This window comes from Vanessa atalanta, chromosome 17 (assembly GCF_905147765.1).
Source record: "Vanessa atalanta chromosome 17, ilVanAtal1.2, whole genome shotgun sequence".
Lineage (NCBI taxonomy): Eukaryota > Metazoa > Arthropoda > Insecta > Lepidoptera > Nymphalidae > Vanessa > Vanessa atalanta.
In genome coordinates this window covers 8,157,932-8,178,661 of record NC_061887.1, presented here as the reverse complement: position 1 = coordinate 8,178,661, position 20,730 = coordinate 8,157,932, and the positions used below count along the sequence as shown (strand labels likewise).

The following is a 20,730-nucleotide window of genomic DNA, read 5'->3' as shown; positions in this document are numbered from 1 at the left end:
GTACATACTGCTTGTAACATTGTCGAGGAAAACAATCTTGTGGTAATTTTGGCTCTTTTCTTTTACCGAATCCAGGAAATTTTCCCATAGGATCCATATATTGTCCTTTAGAATTTTTCCTGCCACCAACAGTTAATTCATCCACGTAAGAAACTAATGTTTGCCAAGGATGTTTCATGTCATCTTCACCAGGTCTAGTAATTGAATCTTTCAGATGTCTTAGTTCGTCTATTTCTTGTCGCCTATATTTTTCTGGTGTAGTTTTACTGGAGATTTGAGCCATTTCGTAATGTTCATTTTCGTCTAAAATTTCAATGCAAAATAGTGAGTTCAATAAAAAAAAAAATGTAATTTCTTAGTATTGTAATATGGCTTACCTCTTGAATCTGATGGTTGTGTGTGGTATCCCGAAGACATCTGATTAAGTAATTTCTGAGCAGCAATCTGATCTGTACTTATAGTTTCATCAAGATTTTCTTTCGAATCTTCTCTTATGCTAGTTATTTTATGTTCAGCTGCCAAATCTCGTACGTCTTTCAGAGTTTCTTGACTGCCATGGTTGAAATTATTTCCTGCTTGATATATTGGTGGATATGCAAAATCGGAACCTACAGATATGGGCCTAAAAATGTGTTTAAATTATTGACTTTAAATAAAATCATTAGTACAGTAGATTTAATGGTTATTATTATTTACCTATTTAAAGCTTCTTGATAACTGTGACTATAAATATTGTCATGGGGGAATAATATAGTTTCCTGTACAGAAGCTGAGAACCTTTGTTCGCTAGGAATTGACGTATTTTTATCTTTCATCGTACGATGTTGTAGCATAAATTCGTTAACTAGCTCTTCTAATTTAGATTTTTTTTCAGTCTCTTTACTTCTAGATATAAGGAAACCCTTTTTTCTTACTATTGAACGTATTCTATCAAAACTCTTAGCTAATTTTGAATCCTCTCCCACTTCCTGAAATATACAATTGTTTTTACGTTTTATGTAAATTATAACATATTCGTTGTTGAAGTATCACATACATTAAGATTGGGAAATTCTACACATACCTCTTTTTTATTTTTAAGTTCTTCACTGTTAAAGCTATTAAGCAACAAGGCAAGAAAGAGATTGAGCACCATAAAATTGCCCATAACGAGAGCAGGTAGAAATATGAAGAAGCAACTCTCCGCTCCACTCGCCTGTTCCGCGCGCATGCAGTCCCAAAGTGGTTCGATCCACTCTCCGCATAATATGCGAAAGATCATCATGAACGAGTGAAAGAAGTCGTTGAAGTTCCACCTAATTAAACAACAATAGTCGTCAAAAAGGTTAAATTGTTTTAAATGTTGACTATTTTTTATATTATTTACAGTAAAATATATTTGTTAGATCAATCAATACTATTAGTATGACCTATGAAAAAAATCATAGGTCGAATTATTTAAAAATATATCATCAAAATTACATTACCTGGGTACAGGATCCGGATCGAACTTTTCTGGCGTGTAAGATTTAGAGAACAATTGCATTCCGATAACAGCAAATATGTAAATAACTATAACTAACACGAACGTCAAGTTACCGAGAGCACCTATTGTCGATATTATAATACTCAACAAAACTTTCATTGTAGTCCATGACTGAGCTAACTTTAACACTCGCAACTGTAAATAAATAGTAATAATTATTAAATTGTTATAAAATACCAACACATCTAAATAAGAACGCAGCTCAAAAATTAAGATTGTTGTATTATTTTAGTACATATAAATTACTTAGCAAGAATATTCGATATTGTAATAAGAACTTACCAATCGCAGACCTCTTAACACAGATAGGCCATCTACTAGCTCAAATATTAGGTCCAAAAGGCTAGCGGATACGATGATTAAGTCAAATATATTCCATCCGCATGCGAAGTAGTCTTTGCTCATCGCCATCACTTTCATGATACATTCTAACGTGAAAATAGATGTGAAAACCTAAAAATCAAAAACAGTAGTGAAAATTATTGTCATAGGAAAAATGAAGCAGTGTTAGAAATGAAAATTGATTACCTTGTTTCCTATATCTAAAGCCTGCCGGACATTTTCACTCATACCATGATGTTCCAAAGCCAGAAAAAGCGTATTTAGAACAATACAAGTCGTTATGAACAGTTCAAACAAGGGATCTTTCACGATACCATATAGACAATTCTGAAATTGTAGCCAACCTTCGTAGTCTATACAACAAGTAACGCAGCATTCACAATTTCTGTCCACAAGTTCATCTGTGATCAAATTAAAGGAGTTAATAAATTTAACGACACTTAAATCTTATAAGCAAACACACACACGCATACACACACACTTTGTAACCAAATCAGAAAAGATGAACAGAACAATAGTAGCGGAAGAGCAAAAGCACAAAGAAGCTTATATTAGGATTATCAATATCGATGCGAAGCTTTCGTTTGCAAAATATTTAAGTGTAGATTATAATTGTTGAAAAAAAGTCATGCACTGTAAGCGGATATCGGGGCTGAAGAGAAAATCGCAGGAAATTTACGATACTAAATTTTGAATAACTAATGTCGTTTTAAAATTGATTTACAAGAACCCATTCGAATCGCATAAAAGTTTAATAATAAAATGTATTTATTTAAACAGAGTTTCAGAGCATACAAATGATGATCCTGAAACGGACTTCAATGCGATTCTCAAGACGCAGTCGACATAAAATCAACCAATCGCATCGAATCACCCTGCAGTCTTCCCAAAAGGAACAGGGGTGGACTGGGGGGCAGAAGCGTTGGCGTCTGTGTTTTACTAACCTGTGAAGTAAGTGCAATTTTGCTCGTAATTGCCCATATGAGATTTGTGCGTGGCTGCCAATAAACTGAGCTCATTAATTTTCGTCGTCTCCGCTTGGGGGAGGTCGGGCGCGCGCTTGTATGGCCAGTCCGCCCCTGACGATATTAATGAGGGTAGAAGCGAAATTGCAACAGTGTCGTATAAAAGTGTCCAATGGGGTCTAGCCCATCGAAACGTGAAGCTAATTGTGAATAGTACCAGCCACTAGGCAACCATTAATCGTTTCTATAGCGTTTATAAATCTAACTAGATATCCTGTAGGTACTGTTTTGTCCTTTCGAAGTTATTAAAGAAGTCCAAAAATTACAAAAAACAGGAGTTATTATTACAGATTACGAACATTTCATAACATATCGATATATTGAAAAAATATATTTAATTATTAAAATTATTATGAAATGTTCGTAAATTTCGTCTATTTTGTTTAATTTAAACCACTATGAGTTTTTTTTTATATATTATCTAGCGTAAATATTTTATTAGCAAATAAATTCTACTGGATTAATAGCTTCGCATAAGTTTATTATTTACGTTTGGAATTTGTATCATCTTATAAATAGCGAAGCTACTAAGTTTGCCTTTTGAGTTTGGATTTTAATTGGTGCAATATACAAATCATCCAAATTCAAATGGCTTAAGTATATTTTGTTAATAAAAACAAGAAGACTAAAAATCTTACACGGTGCTTCTGATATCCAAAGAAATTATCATCTGACTGTAAATGCAAATTGAAATAGAGTGACTAGTTAGACTTTGATCAGATAAATACTAAATGAAAATATAGGTAACACACTACGTTACATTATTTTTTTAAGTTAAAAATATATAATAGAGGAAGAGGTAAGAGAAGTTACTTTGCAAAATATGCAAGCGTTCAGTCGTAAGAAGAATTTTAGATTTAATCATGTGTAGATTGTAAGATTAGAAAAATGATCTTAGTAACATGCAATCGATTAGCAAATATCATTGTATTGGACGATCAATTAAAATTCTATACTACATAAAAAATATAATACGATATATTAAATTTCTTCAAATATAATATCCAAAGCAGAATGTCTGATATATTGGTTGCATCTCAGTGTTATTGGTCTTGTGCTTTCCAGTGTTGAAGCCGTGCCAATCAGAGTATTATAATGCTACCAAATTAAATAATACAACGAATTATATAATATATTAGGTTTCCTTTTTACTTTATTTTTGATAGCATTATATTAGATAGTTTTAAGCTGTGCGAATAAAAAATATTTAAATTTTACCTAGAACTACAATTTGATTTAGGTAATCTGGATTTAATGGATATCTTTCTTGAATGCTTCCCTTTTCGCACTTTTTCGTTTGTTCCACTTGTATTTCCGTCTTAGAACCATTCTTCGGCTTCGAACCATTCTCCTGTTTTTTATTTTCCTGTAACGTAGCGTCAAATAAAGTGTCAAAAAATAATAATAACACAATATCAAGCAGTCCAATATCACACGCTTACAGTATCGTGATAATTGGTGAAGATAGACTTAGCGGTAACTTTATTAGTCCTTTTATAAAGATAAATTAACGTTGTTTTTTACATGTAATATATACTTGTTTCAATGTTTAACTTACTTGTTTAAGTGTTAAGGTAGTAGGCGGATGCGGTGGTGGCAAGAGGTGCCTTCGATGCGGGTGTGGTGCCTGGTCGTCTGACGTGTGTTCACCATCATCGTGGTCGTCAACAACACCGGAGTCATCTAAAGAAGATTCTCGGTTGTTGCTGTGATCACTAAGCTGTCGACCGGCGACACTGAGAGCGCCTCGACCTTGAGAAAATTTATTTTTTCATGCTTTATTAAATATTATAAATAAATAAATAATATTTAATATTATAAATAATATTTAATATTGCATATTAAATAACAAAAAAATATATATGTTTAAATAATCAATTATGCAGGAATCGACTTCAGTATTGTATTATATCGCTTTCGATTTTAACAAAAACATATTTATACATTTCTTAAACAAAAAAATAGTATACCCATATAAATTGATAACGTTTATTTGGGCAGCAATTCATCTTCTTAGAAACTCATATACGTAGATGAGTCCTGATAACGTTTTGGCCAGTCGTGTAATAAGCTCAAATGGGGGGTTCCAAATGTTATTTATATTTAAGATTTACGGAATTTTTATCTCGGAAAATATTGATTTATGTACGAATTACATTTGAATATATTTCAATCTCTCTGAATATTAACATAAGAGGTTTGAGGCTGATATAGCAATAGCACTTGACTTACCCAAAGCATTATCGGGGTGTAGCGTATGTGAAGGCGGGGGAGCGGGCGCAGGCGCAGGTAAAGGGGGTGGCGATCCACTCGGTGTCACTGACCGTGACCTCGACCGCGATCGGGATCTGAAAAATATTTAATGTTTTCGTATGATTTCCATTCCAATATTATTTTTCCGTATGTGTTCCAATCGTTGAATTCATTACTTGCAATTAAATGGAGAAAAATAATGCTTTTAAATGAAACGTATGTAGTTAACTAATTTAATTTAAAATATAATAAATATTTATCGTAATAAATAAAACTACAATTTTATTAAGATTGAAGTCTTAAATATTTAGCCTTTTTGTAAGATCTTAATAACTTAAGAAACTAAGAGCCTTAAGGTATATAAGTTTCGACAAGAAGCTAAATATTATTGTTTCATCAAACTTTGTTGCTTTTAACGCCTTACATTAATTTTACAAGCACTTTACGACACAAAGCACTTTCACACGAACTGGGGAACATTTACCGTAATCTTCACAACGTTCATAAGCATGTGTTTACAAAAACGCGTTATATTTTAAACAAATTTAAGAGTTACCAAGTTGTTTTATACAGTCAAAGTTTGTAAGACTCGAGCTAAGTATTTTATAGTTTATCTAACTTATAAAATAATTTTATAAATTAATGTTGATAAAATTAACGAAGCGAATTAAATCTGGTCGATAGAAATATTTAAACATATTTTTACGGCTTATTAGAGATGTCAGAGGGTCATTTAGCTCTGAATTTACTTACATTAATTTAGTAAGTATTCCAGTAATTTTTAACTTATTATATTGTCTTAAGACTGTTCTCTTCCAGTTTATATGAAAATTGGTTGTATTACCACGAAACTTGTTATACAAAACACGACCAACGCTTGCTATGCTAAATTGTCGCCTTCGTAAACACTATTATCATGCAAATTCCCTAAGTGTTGACTCCAGTTTGTATAATTAGGTTGGGTGAAGTTAGTCGAAATTCATAACTGTCATGTGAGCTCAGTGGGCCCATTTGATTAAGATGTGATAAGATGATCTGTATTTAATTGTTTATTTTAATATATAGAAGCAATAAACAGTTTCTTATAATTCTATTCTATTCGTGACCTTTAAGGCTATTTCTCGAATGTTTTTATCAAATATTGTTCCAACCATATGTTTGATTCAGACTTTAATAGACTCAGTACACAATATGTTCAAAGACACGTGTCTAGGGAGGGAGTAACACACTTACTGCCTAAAAGATTGATGATGATTTGGCATAACAGTGATGAGACTCGTTTTGCGTGCGTGAACGCAATCATGGCAAAAGCATTACTATTATAAATGTATCTAGGTAGCCCCAACATAACCCTGAAGGAACCATTGTGCTTGGAGTTCATTATAGATCTCCCATGTATAGTCATATTGCGAAATATATGCGTAAATTATTTGGCAAAGCGCTTTCAATAATATTACTATAATCTAAAGCATGAAACTGTGAATCAACATTTTACATCAGACTGAAAGTAGTTTGAAATTCGTTTATCGTCATTGACTTTCAAATAAATGTCACAAACACATGTTCGAGTTAGCCCAACGCCTGTAAGCGATATTCGATGTTAATATAATCCGCGCCGTCCGAATTGGGTCCGATCAATCGTTATTATCGAAGGATCCGTCTGTTAGCACGAATCTTTAGAATTCTGATTAGACGGGTCGTATTCTGAATTCAAAGGGCTTGTTGAAAAATTCGTCGATTGACTGTCGATTTAGGAGAGGCAGAGTGCTACACATTATAGACGAAAAAATAAATAAAAATTTTGATATTGATTGAGTAACATTTGGGAGTATATGAATAATTCTTTACATTGAATTTGTTTTTTTAATAAGTGTACTGACTTATTACAAGACTATTTAGTAATGTATTTAAATGTTAAATTAATTAACTTAGCAAGAACACTGTAAATATAATTTATATTTTGCAGAATTCCATCCGTAAAATTCCTTTATCTGTACTAATATTTTTTATAAAGGCGAAATTAATTCTATTTGTGTATCTATTACGCTACCACTATTAAATCGTGAGTCGATTATAATAAAAATTGGTATGAAGCAAGTTTGAAACTGTTTTGGGAATACATGTTCTTAAAGCCGGTTCATCACAAACTGAATTCCACGTGGGAAAAGCCAAGGATCAGCTCGTATCAATATAAATACGGTATAAGTCCAAAAGAGGCACAAGATCTTTTACGATGCCATTAAACTTGAAATTATGAGCACTAAAAGCAAAGAAAATGGAATCACAACCACCGGTTCGGAATGCAAGTCAGAAAACCAACAAGAATCTCAGTACTCTTTTTTATCAAACACGTAATAATCTATACTAATTTTCCAGCTTTCGCCGGCGGTTTTTCCGAACCGATACGACTTGGGAACCTTCAAGAAAAGAGCGTACTTATTTCTTAAAGGCCGGCAACGCACCTGTAACCCCCCTGGTGTTGCAGATGTCCATGGGCGGTGGTAATCACTTTCCATCAGGTGAGCCTCCTGCTCGTATACCATAAAAAAAAAAAACTAATCGTATAAACGCGAAAGTAAATATGTTTGTCTGTCTATCTGTGTCTGTTTCACGGCGAACCCACTAAAATGGAATTTGTAAAAAATTGGTATGAAATATGCTTGATCTCCAAGGAAGGACATATGCTACCTTTTAATGCTTAACATCTGAATACCTAGCCCAAAACCGCGAGTGACAACTAGTCATGTATAAATAAATAACTCAAATATTCTTTAACACAATAGTAGTAAAACATTAGGTATTGAATTTCTTGAATCAATACAATCCTTGAAACAGTAGAGCTATTTTGTAAGAACTCAATTTTGATCACTTAACAATTGTGAAATGTAAGAAACTGTTGTCGTCATAGTTTATAAATAAATAATGTATCGGATACATGTATTAAAATAGAGTATCACTGTGTTTCAGTTTTCACATTTCACGAGTGATGTATAAAGTGAGTTCTTAAAAATCCACTGTAGAATAATATGTTAGCAATTTTCGAATGATAATAAATGTCAGCCGGTTATTATTACTCTGGGATTCCGGATGTTCTTATCTCAATCGATTACACTTTTTGAATTCTAATCGCGGAGTTTCTAAATTTATTACTAGATATCGGTGCCCTCTTTAAACAAGATAATTTAATAAGACGGAGCACAAACTTTTCAATCATTTACGGGAAATTAGTAAATGATAAATGTATTTAAAGTGATTTTAAGTATTGTCTCTTTCTCTTACTCTTATAATCTGGGATTGCTGTCTCAGATGTCATGAAAGTGTACACTACCAACATTCAGACTTCTGGCTGCTGTTGATATTTCTCGGCAAAGAAACCCATTTTTTTTTAATTTGTCAACTTGGATTATAAACCGAAGATATTAGGATATACTGCCTTACAAACTGGACATTAGAATAGACTACTGTAGAGTTACGACTTTAATTATAAAGCTTAAAATATTTTGATAAATAATACCAATATATAAAAGTGCTTGACATGATACCTTAACACATTTTATTCAAGTCAGTGGCTACTAATGGCATATAGAAGAATCTAGGTCATTCGGGTGTGTTGACACTCTGAACATTTTATCGACATTTCACTTCGTATCATAAAAATCTACTAAAATAAAGTTTAGTTTACACACACAAATTCATAGACAGTTTAAACGAATTCTCAGAAATAGACTTGTGTCTAGTTAAACAATAAGCAAATATCATTTTTGTTACACGGGACAAGGAAAGGAATAATTATTTATTGATATAACTATATAAATTTATCGAATGCCATATTACAACATAGGCGCTTCATTTTATGGTCAAAGTTATTAATAACCACAATAGTTCTGCAAATAATATAAAGGAAAAGTGATATCTAAATTAAAAAAAAAATATATCACTAAAAACTCTTCCATTTTTTAAATAGTTTTAACGATCTAGATTTAATTTAAAATTAGTTTTTTTTTTTAATAATATATATGTATCAATGAAATATTTTTTAAGAATGCTTTTTAAAAATATGGGGCGTTCCATATCCTTCAGTTACGTAGTTGAAATTAAAAAAGTACTTGCAATCGAGTTAAAATTGAAAAAGTTTACTGCACTTTCCGTCGGAGTTCGATGCGAAACTAATGTTTTTTGTACTTTTATCAAATTACAAGAAAACGTCCAGATTAAAGGACTTTTTGTTTTCTTATTTTATTTATATACTGTGGATACTTCCAGACTTTTAGGAACAAAAGTGAATTATCACTTCTAAACATCAAATAGAGTATAAATACCCAAATAGTTGTACCTAAACACTAATAATTTTAAATATTTTTCCACACAAAAAATTACCAGAAATATATTTTTTCAATTTAATTAAACTATAATGTCATTTTAAACACGAATAAATTAAGTTCATTAGGTTAATGTGTTAAAATAAGTCATACAGTCATAAGGAGCCGTGATGGCCCAGTGGTTAGAACGCATGCATCTTCACCGATGATTTCGGGTTCTAGCCCCGGCAAGTACGACTAAATTTTTATGTGCTTAATTTGTGTTTATAATTTATCTCGTGTTCGGCGGTGCAGGAAAACATCGTGAGGAAACCTGCATGTGTCTAATTTCAACGAAATTGTATGTGTATAGGAGTAGCGTGGTGGAGTATGCTCCAAGCCTTCTCATCAAAGAGAGAGGAGGCCTTAGCCCAGCAGTAAGAAATTTACAGGCTGTTAATATAAAATGTAATAAGTCATACTAGTGTACTTGGGGTTTTTTGCAAGCCCGTCAGGGTAGGTTATGTTCCGGTTGAAAAGGCTAGTGTTAGTGTAGATACAACATCTTAGTTGCCAAGGTTTACCAAGGTTACATTGGCGATGTAAGAGATGTTAACCACTTCCAACTTTCCAATAAAATGTGTTTCAATAATTAGATTTGTTACCGTAACTTTTGATTTAAAGAAGTATGCTAAATAAAAATAATACATGTCTTAGTATTGATATGTTCCAAGGGTAAAACAGTTTACGGCACATGGCGGTCCTGATGTGGTGTCGTTACCGGAATCCATAAATATTTACATTTCTGGTATACATTTAAGGGCCACTTAAGAGTTTCATAAAAAGTACGGGTCTACATAAAGTTTAATTCTGTTGTTCATAAATTTGCGTTATGCTTATTTTTTAATTATCAATTTTTATATCAAGTTAAGCTTTAACGTAAAATCGGTTAAGGAAGCCATCGTATTAGAAATGTTATTTTTGTACGTAAAGTTCAGTTCAGAGCTACGTCTTATTTACATAAATATAGTATGTACTATGAAAATGGATTTCTAGAGTTACAATTGTTTTAATAGCTTTAATATTTTTTACAAGTCAATCCTTACTTTCCGGAAACTAAAAATCGAAGCTGAAATTTAATATAAATAAAGCATACAACATATAAATAATAATAATGATGATAATAATGATGATAATAACCTGTAGGTAACACAGCTTGCACCATTATTAGATTAGCATTTTAGATTCTATTTTTTTATATTATTTTTTTTTGTAATATTTAATTGTAATGAAAATTTAAATTTAAATAGTGAAGCAAATAAAGAGAAAAATATATCTAAGAGGTGAGGTTTTGTGTGAAATATTTAGTAGACTATTTACATTGTATTGTCACGACGATTTTTTTCAACGGGCTTTTTTCATATAGGAATTGGGAATTCTCATTGGTTGCCGAACGGGCAAGTGGGCCACCTTATGGTAAGTGGTCGCTGTACGAAATTTTAACCATTCTTTATATCGCCAATACGCTATCAACCAAGGGAGTTCCTAACTTCATAGGGAAAGAGGAATTGGTTCTAACTCAGCTTGCAAGATTTAAACAAAACTAATAATCATTGCAGCTTAAATACAACCTTGTAATACTAAACAAAGACCTTCATAAAGTTTAGTTTAGTTTTCAAATTTATTCAATATAACATTAAATTTAGCAAAGAAAAATAATACCAATTCCGCTAACAGTGTAGTTTTAAATCGAGTTAAAACCTTTTATTATATTGCGATAAGGAAATTCCAACTTAGTGATTTATGACGGACACAGTTTAAGCGAATTCGTAGAGCTCCAGTCCATTAAGAACGTTCACTTGTTTAGTTTGCATTTCGCATTGTTCTATAACAATAAACTGTGGTCGATTTTAAATTGCGAAACTTGACGTCGGAGTCGACTAAAGGGTGAAGTTTATTCCATTTATTTAATAATAACTTATCAATTTAAATGGGTTTCTGGGGGTGTATTCAGTTAAAACGGTAACTTAAAATACTATTCATTATATTGTGTACTTAATATTTATAATTTATAGATAATTTCAGCCAAAGTGATAATTAATGATTGTGAGTTCAAATTGCAAGCACCATTGAATTTTCATGGAATTAATTTATGTTTATAAAACATCGTGAGAAAACTTACATATGTCTAATTTTATTGAAATTCTGCCACATGTGTTTCCACTAACGCGCTTTGGAGAAACGTGGAGGAATAAATTCCAAACCATCGCCCTATTTTCCTCCTCTTTTATCCTTCTTATTTTAAAGTCGGATTCGTAGATACTGTGAAGTAGGTAGGCCGATAAATTCACAACAATATCAAATGAAGAAAATTAACGATGCTTTTTAATTTCCCTATTTTTGACCCGGCTTTCCAATAAAATGGGAAGTAATTGTTTTCCACCTCGATTTTTGGAAATCCAGTCTTCAAAGGCAATTCGGATTATTTATAGTTTGACATCTCGTAACGTAACACGACGCGCGCGCTCTAGCGTTACGTTATCTCAAGAATGATTCTAGCGATTCTGGAAGTCGGTAGAGTTCATCGAGACTTAGATTTGATTAGATTTAGGAGGCTGAGCTCGAGTTGGCCCGAATATAATCGAATAATAAAAATGGAGAAAAACTTCAATTAATCTTTTAATTTAATTTATGCTTCGAGCTTGGAAAACTCAAGATGCATTTTGAATTAAAAAATAGCGGGATGTTATGGTCTGCAGGGTCAATCGTTCTTTTTCTTGTTTTGTATTATTGTTGTGTTATTCTAACTGTAAATAAAAATACAATAATACATACACAACTGTAAAAACACCGTTCACTAAAAGTTGAGTAAGTAAGACAGTAACCTATCATACGCCTGACAGAGTCTCATAATAATTTATATTTGCGAACTACGAATATATCCAGAGGCTTTGTTTTATATCGACTCTACCCGCCAACGCTGACTTTGCACTCCGGCAAACTTTAACCGTATCATAAAATTGAAATGAAAATATACTTTATTCAAGAAGGCTGTTACAAGCACTTTCGTCATTTTATAAGTTACTTAAACTTGAAGCTATCACCGGCTTAGAATGTTGATTTAACTGAAAAAAATAGTATATATCCTGGGCTTTTCCTATATAAGATATTATTTAATTATTTCTTACTTTTTATATAATTCAACAATCATAGACAACGCCGCGGGCGTGTGTTCGCAAACACAGGAAAAAAATCTTCTCTATTCAGAGACTAATATAATTAATAGGGCACGTCTGGAGAGTAATCAAACGCAGAAGTAATTGCGTTACGTGTTATCCGAGACATGGCGGAATGCCGATGAAACGATGTCGTACTAATTACACACTGTGAATTCCTTGACAGAAAAACCCAATAGGATAATAAGCGTATTCGGATCTGCACACTTATTCACTATAAATTAGATGAGTATGAGATGATGAAGATCAGATGAGTTCACATTATCGTAGACCAGTACGTATTTACAAATATATATTTGATACAGAGACTCGATTTTGTGCTCTCAAGATCTTATAATGATTTTAGTACATCGTGAAAAAATAAAATTAAAAAAATATTGTTGTAATGTTAAAAAAAATTTCGACGAAAAAATAAACTCAAGAACTGGAGCGACTAACAAGCTTGTAGCTTAACTTGGATTATTATCAACTTGAACTGAGAGCGAAATTTATTTCAATCGGAATACAATACTAATTAAACTGGATCACTTGACGAGTTTTATTATTTTCAAGTCTTTTTTTTTCTATAATGTGTTCTTCATACAGAATATGATTAAAGTACTATAAATAAGTTAGTTTATTAAAGCGATAACTAATTTAAAGACACATTGAAATGTCTGATACAGTTTTGACGTATTTAAAAGTTTGAAGAAGCACCTATGTGGTTTGATTGTGAATGATAATCTACTAGCGAAACGTGAGAGACGTTGATGCCCGTGTGATTACTGATTGCCATGGCGATCGGTTGAGCGGTATAGAAGTTGATGAGCTAGCGACGATTACCCTCTACATGAAAAAATATATGTATGGACGCACATTTTACTTGCAGGTGCGTAGCCGGCCTTTAAGGAATGAGTAAGCTCTTTTCTTGAAGTTTCCCAAGTCGTAGTCGTATATTATGTGCAACAAATACCATTCATAAGCAAATATCTAATGTGCAACGTGAAGTTTTAGATATTGTAAAAGAATTGGTGTTAAATTTGTTTCTATAATAAGTCATGAGTTTTTCGCGTTAGTCCATATTGTATTGCCATGTAATTAAGATTTACATCTTGTAACTAAACATATTATTAATTATTAAACTAATGAGTACCTAACAGCTTGTATAAATTAGTAACGTTTTTTTTAAATAGCTTGTCTAACAACAAAGGCTCTAAAATATTTTTTAATATTTTAAAAAACTTATCCTTGTATAGAATTTAAACGTCCAGCCTACTTAAGTATTAAATGATAATAAATCAATGTAAAGTCTCGTGTATCGTTATTCTTTGCGTCACTGCAGTAATGACCTATATAAAACGCGTTGCTTAGGTTTTTATTCGGATCGATGACGGTTTGAAATGTTCGATGAAATCTGTTACTTATTTGTTTTGCAATTAAATAAAGTCGAGTAACAAAATGTTTCGCTAATATAACTACATTTATATATAAAATAAAATAAGATAATTTACTTATAAGTAGTATACAAAGTCACGAGAGCGCCTTAACAAGGCAGGCAGCCTTCTGCTGCCGATGATAAAGGAATCGCTCATTTTGTCTTAACAATCACCTTAAAAATATGAGATATAATTTCGCTGCTAGTATCTTTTATTAAAGTATTAAAAATACAATATATTTAGATACATTCATTGTGCATAATAAAACGAACATATTCTCGTAGTGTCTTTTGAAGGTAACTGATGCAGTTTTAGGTAGGAACGAATTATGACCATTGATTCGTCCTGGAACTGTTGTTTTGCTTTATTGAATATATCTACTACAAATAGATCAGTGAACAAAAGTCATCAATACATCGTTAATACTCGAATCGACTCTCGCATGACCTCAATTTATATAGAATTTTGGAAATAAGTGGCCTAATGCTGCCATTATCAACGTAGGTACAGGAATATTAGTAATCAGTAGTTTAATAAACACATAAACAATTATTTTATCATATTAAATATTATCTACTTTTAAATTGGTTAATAAACTCGTCTCAATTATAAATGAAACAAATCGAGTTCCTAATATAGATCTACCGTTCAATATTATTTGTTCAAAGAGTGACGTAAAACGTAGAACAATAACTTAACACAAACAAGGAACGTTAGAGTATTATTTCCGTATTTATTTATCAACCAAAGTACCCATATCTCCATCACATCTGACTGGAATACGTATGTCTTATTTACCCGACATTGATTTATTTGTCCCCAAACCCTGACGCCAGTACAATCGCATTACTTGATTCATTGCTCGGAAGATTGATATTCTAGCCAAAACATATGATTTATATGTACGGATACATATCATTTACCTATGTTTTCGTTCGAATCTTGGATATGAATATGTATTCTGTTATATAAATATCACTCTTTGTGACTCAAACTATTATTTATATATTATTTACCTTGTATCAAACAAGCTTTCTTGTTTAATCATTGGGTAATATTTTCAATAGACACTGTGTTCGAACATTTTTGTATGGTGCAGTATTGTACGCGTAAATATAAGGGCACTCTCGTAACTCGTAATTCCGAATCTAGCGGAGAGTTTCAGTTCAGCAGACTTAAAGCTACAACTGAGCATGTTAAGAGGAAAATTTACATTCATGACTATCTCTAGACATCTTGCAAATGTTATCATTTACAGAATCATCTTCTCCCCATTTTATACTTATAACTTTTTCTCTTGCTTTATATTAATTATATAATAAGATAAGTTTTTCTATTAATTTAAGAATATGTTTGTATATTGCTTTATTCCAGGTACGTAGAGAAAATGAAAGAGAGTTTGAGTTCGTATGGACTCGTGTCTGTAGAGAGAAAACACATGATTCTAAAGGAGTGATGAGTGTCAGCGTAGAGGGAAAGAGAAAGACGACGATCTAAGAAGACTTGGATGGGGTTTGTGATATCATATGAGGGTTATGAGAGAGATGGATGTGAAGGATCAGATGACGAATAATAAGGAAGAATGGACGGAAATGACATACTGCACCGATCCCAAATAGTTTGAAATAAGGGCAGGGAAAATAATTTATGCCCACGTTTAAGATAACAATTTAATGATACGAGAAACATAATCGGAATATTCAAAAGTTAAATAAAAAAAGTAACGATATAATTTCAAATCAAATCTACACCCAGTTCGCCAGTCCCGGGAACTGCTCGGAGTTTCCGGAGGATCTGGCACCTGACGGTGAATCCATGAAATGCTAATAATTTTTTATCATCTTTGCAATATTTTTTTGATGATGGTCATTTTATTTTGCGTTACTAATATTATGTGTGTGATATTTTTGATGTTTAATGTAAACTAAATTAGTTACAAAGGAAAATAACTTACATATAAGACACAGGCTCGGTCTTGTTTAGATGTTCAGATATAAAAGATATTTATATATATAAAATAAATATCTTAGTAATAATAAATAAGTTAACACCAATGTGATTAAATTGTGAGCCGAGATGGCCCAGTGGTTAGAACGCGTGCATCTTAACCGATGATTTCGGGTTCAAACCCAGGCAGGCACCACTGAAATTTCATGTGCTTAATTTGTGTTTATAATTCATCTCGTGCTCGGCGGTGAAGGAAAACATCGTGAGGAAACCTGCATGTGTCTAATTTCAACGAAATTCAGCCACATGTGTATTCCGCCAACCCGCATTGGAGCAGCGTGGTGGAATATGCTCCAAACCTTCTCCTCAAAGGGAGAGGAGGCCTTTATCCCAGCAGTGGGACATTTACGGGCTGCTTATGTAACACCAATATTATGTTCTTTTTTTAAAAAAATATATATTATAATGCAAAAGCGTCATGAACTAACAACAGCCTAACAAAGGCTGAGATTTTTGTCTTAATCAAATTCCGCACGAGCAGCGAAGCGTGCGAAATCTTTCGGAGTAATAAATACATAAGCTCTATTTGTGTTTATTTTCCAAACGACCCGATCGACATTCCTGAAGCTAGAATGTCTCTTGTTTACGTAATATTGATTCATCCGCCCACAGATGCCTGACATCTGTTCAACCGTATCAAGTTGAATCACTGGCGGCATGACATTCCTATGATAAAGTTAGGGTAGCGACTGTTATATCCTCTACCTATAATAATATTTAGATAGTTAGAGAGCTCCATTACAAATAAAAATAAATTAAGGAAATATTTGTACCATAACACTGTTTTTATGTCACAGTTGTATATGGTATTGATATTTTTTCTTTGTTTTTTCCTATAATGTATTTTTTTTTTCTTAGATGTTTACTTTATAATTTTAATTAGTGTTTTTTTTGTTTTTGGAATTCATTTGCTTTTCAATAAGCACAGTAGTATTTTTTATCTGTTTCTTTACTTTTTTTTGTTTTTTGTCTTACATGATGAGTTAGCCTGTAAGAGTGATGTACCTACAAGGTAATATTTTTTGAGACTGGATACATACGTAGAATAAGACGCTTTGTATATCACGTTGGCTTTCCAAATAAATAACATATACACAAATTAAACAGATCATAAGAAATAAAAAAAGACCAATTTCATACAACCGAGCCTTCTTAACTTAACTAATTAACGTAAAAAAGATAGTATACGAGTATATTAAAAGTTTCCTCAATTTAAATAAATTTAAATTTTAACGAAAGAACAAAAACTTTTAATAGCGATTTTATTATTAAAATGTTGATACAAATTTCTGCTTGCAGTTCATAAAGTCCGCTTAAATATGCCATTAATTTGTAATACAATAATATAACCGTTTGGTTATATTTCATTCTTCTAAAAAATTTAAATTAATTTATATAGTTTACAAATGAAGTATTTTCAGCATTGTCACCATCAATAGCCGAGATGGCCCAGTGGTTAGAAGTCGTGCTTCTTAAGCGATGATTTCAACCCAGGGTTTAAACCCAGGCAAGCACCACTGAATTTTCATGTGCTTAATTTGTGTTTATAATTCATCTCATGCTCGGCGGTGAAGGAAAACATCGTAAGAAAACCTGCATACGTCTAATTTCAGCGAAATTCTGCCACATGTGTACCAACCAACCAATCCGCCACCAACCCGCATTGAAGCAGCGTGGTGGATATGCTCCAAACCTTCTCCTCAAAGGGAGAGGAGGCCTTAGCCCAGCACTGGGAAATTTACAGGCTGTTAATGTAATGTAATGTAAAATGTAATGCATCATCAATTTATTAATATTATTTAAAGATATAATAAACCCTAGTATTATTTTGGCTACAACAAATATTAAAACCTATTTTAGGTTCTATATAAAGGAGGTCTCATAAACTAACTATAACAATGTTACAACCTAAATTTGGCTCAAATAATTTAGTTACGGAATATATTTATTATCATTCCATTTTTAGATGGCTTTACTGAGAAGGACATTTATTCTGGAATATAATAAACTGGTCTATCATGACCAGAAATATTATTATAATTCTGTTTTGTCATGTATGGTCGTGTTTTGTTTTTTTCTTAGCTAGCTATAGCTATGATTGTATCCCCACTTGTAAAAAATTATTCGTTTTGCTGATTGACGCTTAGATTTTTAAATTTAAACATTAGCATCATTTTCTTTTATTTAACAATTTTCGGGGATAATACTATTGGTTGCAGGATAAAGCCAAATTTATACCGACCGTACAGTTCTCAGAGCGTTGCCTATAAAGGTATAACCGTATACGTTATTACGCCTCGTAGAAAATTGCACTCTAGTCAAGCAGGATGAATCGTTTCTTAAATATAGTATGGAATTAAGTCTGTCAGTTTATACATTATATACTCATAGTAGAAAATTAAAATAGTCTCCTAAAGTAAGAATACATAAAATGGCGACGAATTTTTATTAGTGCTAACATTAACTCGATACGGATCTCTAGAGTAAAAGCGTTCTACCAAATTCAATTGAACAAAATGTTCGTAACGGAAATGGCAATACTCCATTACCTTTATAGGCAACGCTCTGAGAACTGTACGGTCGGTATAAATTTGGCTTTATCCTGCAACCAATAGTATTATCCCCGAAAACTGTTTAATTTAAAGTAAATCGATGACAGAGTTGTCGAGTCACTTTTTTATTGGAAAACGAAACAATTACCGATTTTTTAAGATATTTCCAAGTAAATCTCCCATTGAGCAAATACCTTCTCTCTCTTGACAAAAAGGTTCTGAGTTTGTTACAACATGCTGCTCCAATGCAGATTGATGGATACACGTGAGAGAATATCATACGACATGTTCTGGGCTTAGAAATCATCGAAGTTTTATTATTAAAACAAATATAAAACCTTTTTTTAATGTTATTGACATTATGTTCAAATTTCGTGAGTTATGGTTGTGAAAATGCTCGCAAAAATAACATACATTTCATATAAATGTACAAATATTTGTATCATTCCGTGTACCTGTAGCTTTATCGTCATGTATGTATTTATAAAGGTAAATAACACTGATGCAATAAAGGCGCGAAAAAAATAAAAGTCTAACCAAATTCATCACAGTTCGCGTAAATATTTTCATATAAATTGTTCAGACTAACCCGCAATGCACCAAAAACCATGGGTTGTTTTTATTTGAAGCGAACTTTCATCGCAATTTACGTGCCTACAACAATATTAACCATGGTACGACTATTATTTACAATCTAGATACATTCTGGTAAGTTTAAAGTTAAATTTTAGTGTAGTGAAGGACGTTGAAAGAACAAACACTATTAGGTAACGAAAAGCCTATAAGTGTACCACTGCTTTTCAAAGGCTTTCTGTCCTCTTTAGGTGTGTTTATATTACTTTACTTTAATGGTGATTGGTGAATTATGTGGCTGATTTTCATTCCACACGATGTTACACGATGTTTTTCTTTACCGATTATACAGTTTTTTTTATTTGAGTATATGAGCCGTCACTTATATTCAGCGCTTTCACGACCGACATGCAGCAATTTAAATATTCAATTGTAGCTCAATTTGATTATTGTATTTTACTTTAAGTTTAATTAATTGTAACTATTCAATTCCATCGAATTTACTTTGTGACATCATTTTGTTGAAATAAATAAATATATTAAATTGTAAATAAAAATGAGATAGATATGACTACGTAAGGGTAAAATTCACTGAGTTACGTTTTTAGTTTGATAATTACAATGGTTAAATTACGAGGTCGAAATAGCAAGAATACTTGTACATATATAAGCATATATAATAAGCAAAAAACCACTGCCTGACTGTGATAGACCAGATTATTTTTTAAAGTTGCTCCTTTCGCGACGTAGATACTCAGTAAGATTTTAGGAAATGTCAACTTTAAGCGCGGTAACTTTTATATCACAAGAGAGATTGCTGTAAACCGCATACCAAACTTTTAAACTTCGAACGAATACGACACAAATATATATTTTTATAATATTCCTACCTCTCTGTAATAGCAACTGTGTTCGTATGATGTATGGTACTTTTGCCTCTCTTGCGTCTTCTGGTACGCTTTCTGGAATATGACGCCAATAGGAGGCCTTTCCTGGCGTCGATGCGTTTCTTAGAGTCCCTGGCAAGAGTACGCACGGCTAAGGACGTCGGATCGAAGCTGAATGTTGAATCGTCTCGATGCTCATTCAGGTCTTTCTTCCTTTCCTGAAGAAATAAATTATTTAAACAAGAATTCGATTTATTTGTCTTATTTCAAGGACATTGGAATAATTTATGAAGACAAATTGAGGTTGTGATAATTTTGATAATATCTATATAGCAAATAATTTTATTTGGAGATGAAAATATTTTTTTCAATTATTCTTTAAAAATTAAAAAAAAAACTTTCTCTCTGTAAGTTCACAAATCTAATTAATTTTATAATAGGATACTTGAAATGGAATTTTTCAATTAATAATATACACTCCAGTTGAGCGTAAAGCTATAAATATGTCAAAGGATCGAACCTGCGACTTTCACATCGCTAAGGACTACAAACAACTTAATTGGAATAACCTTGTTTTACAAGCATTCTTAACTGCCTACAGAATTCTTAAGAAGCTT

The 20,730-nt window shown here is 32.2% G+C and overlaps 1 protein-coding gene across 2 annotated transcripts in view; it reads right to left on the bottom strand.

The window, feature by feature from the left end:
* LOC125070360 (sodium channel protein 60E) overlaps window positions 1-20,730 on the bottom strand; it is a 186,359-nt gene that overhangs the window by 7,104 nt on the left and 158,525 nt on the right. The window contains exons 8-19 of one of the 2 annotated variants that reach the window (XM_047680196.1): window positions 20,117-20,331; window positions 5,125-5,240; window positions 4,451-4,644; window positions 4,111-4,258; window positions 2,812-2,946; window positions 2,054-2,268; window positions 1,808-1,978; window positions 1,467-1,660; window positions 1,064-1,295; window positions 697-968; window positions 378-622; window positions 9-303 (exon numbers count right to left, since the gene is read on the bottom strand). In XM_047680196.1, the coding sequence (XP_047536152.1) occupies window positions 9-303; window positions 378-622; window positions 697-968; window positions 1,064-1,295; window positions 1,467-1,660; window positions 1,808-1,978; window positions 2,054-2,268; window positions 2,812-2,946; window positions 4,111-4,258; window positions 4,451-4,644; window positions 5,125-5,240; window positions 20,117-20,331 (2,432 nt within the window). The remainder of the gene's footprint in view (window positions 1-8; window positions 304-377; window positions 623-696; window positions 969-1,063; window positions 1,296-1,466; window positions 1,661-1,807; window positions 1,979-2,053; window positions 2,269-2,811; window positions 2,947-4,110; window positions 4,259-4,450; window positions 4,645-5,124; window positions 5,241-20,116; window positions 20,332-20,730) is intronic. The other variant, XM_047680197.1, reaches the window with a different exon arrangement.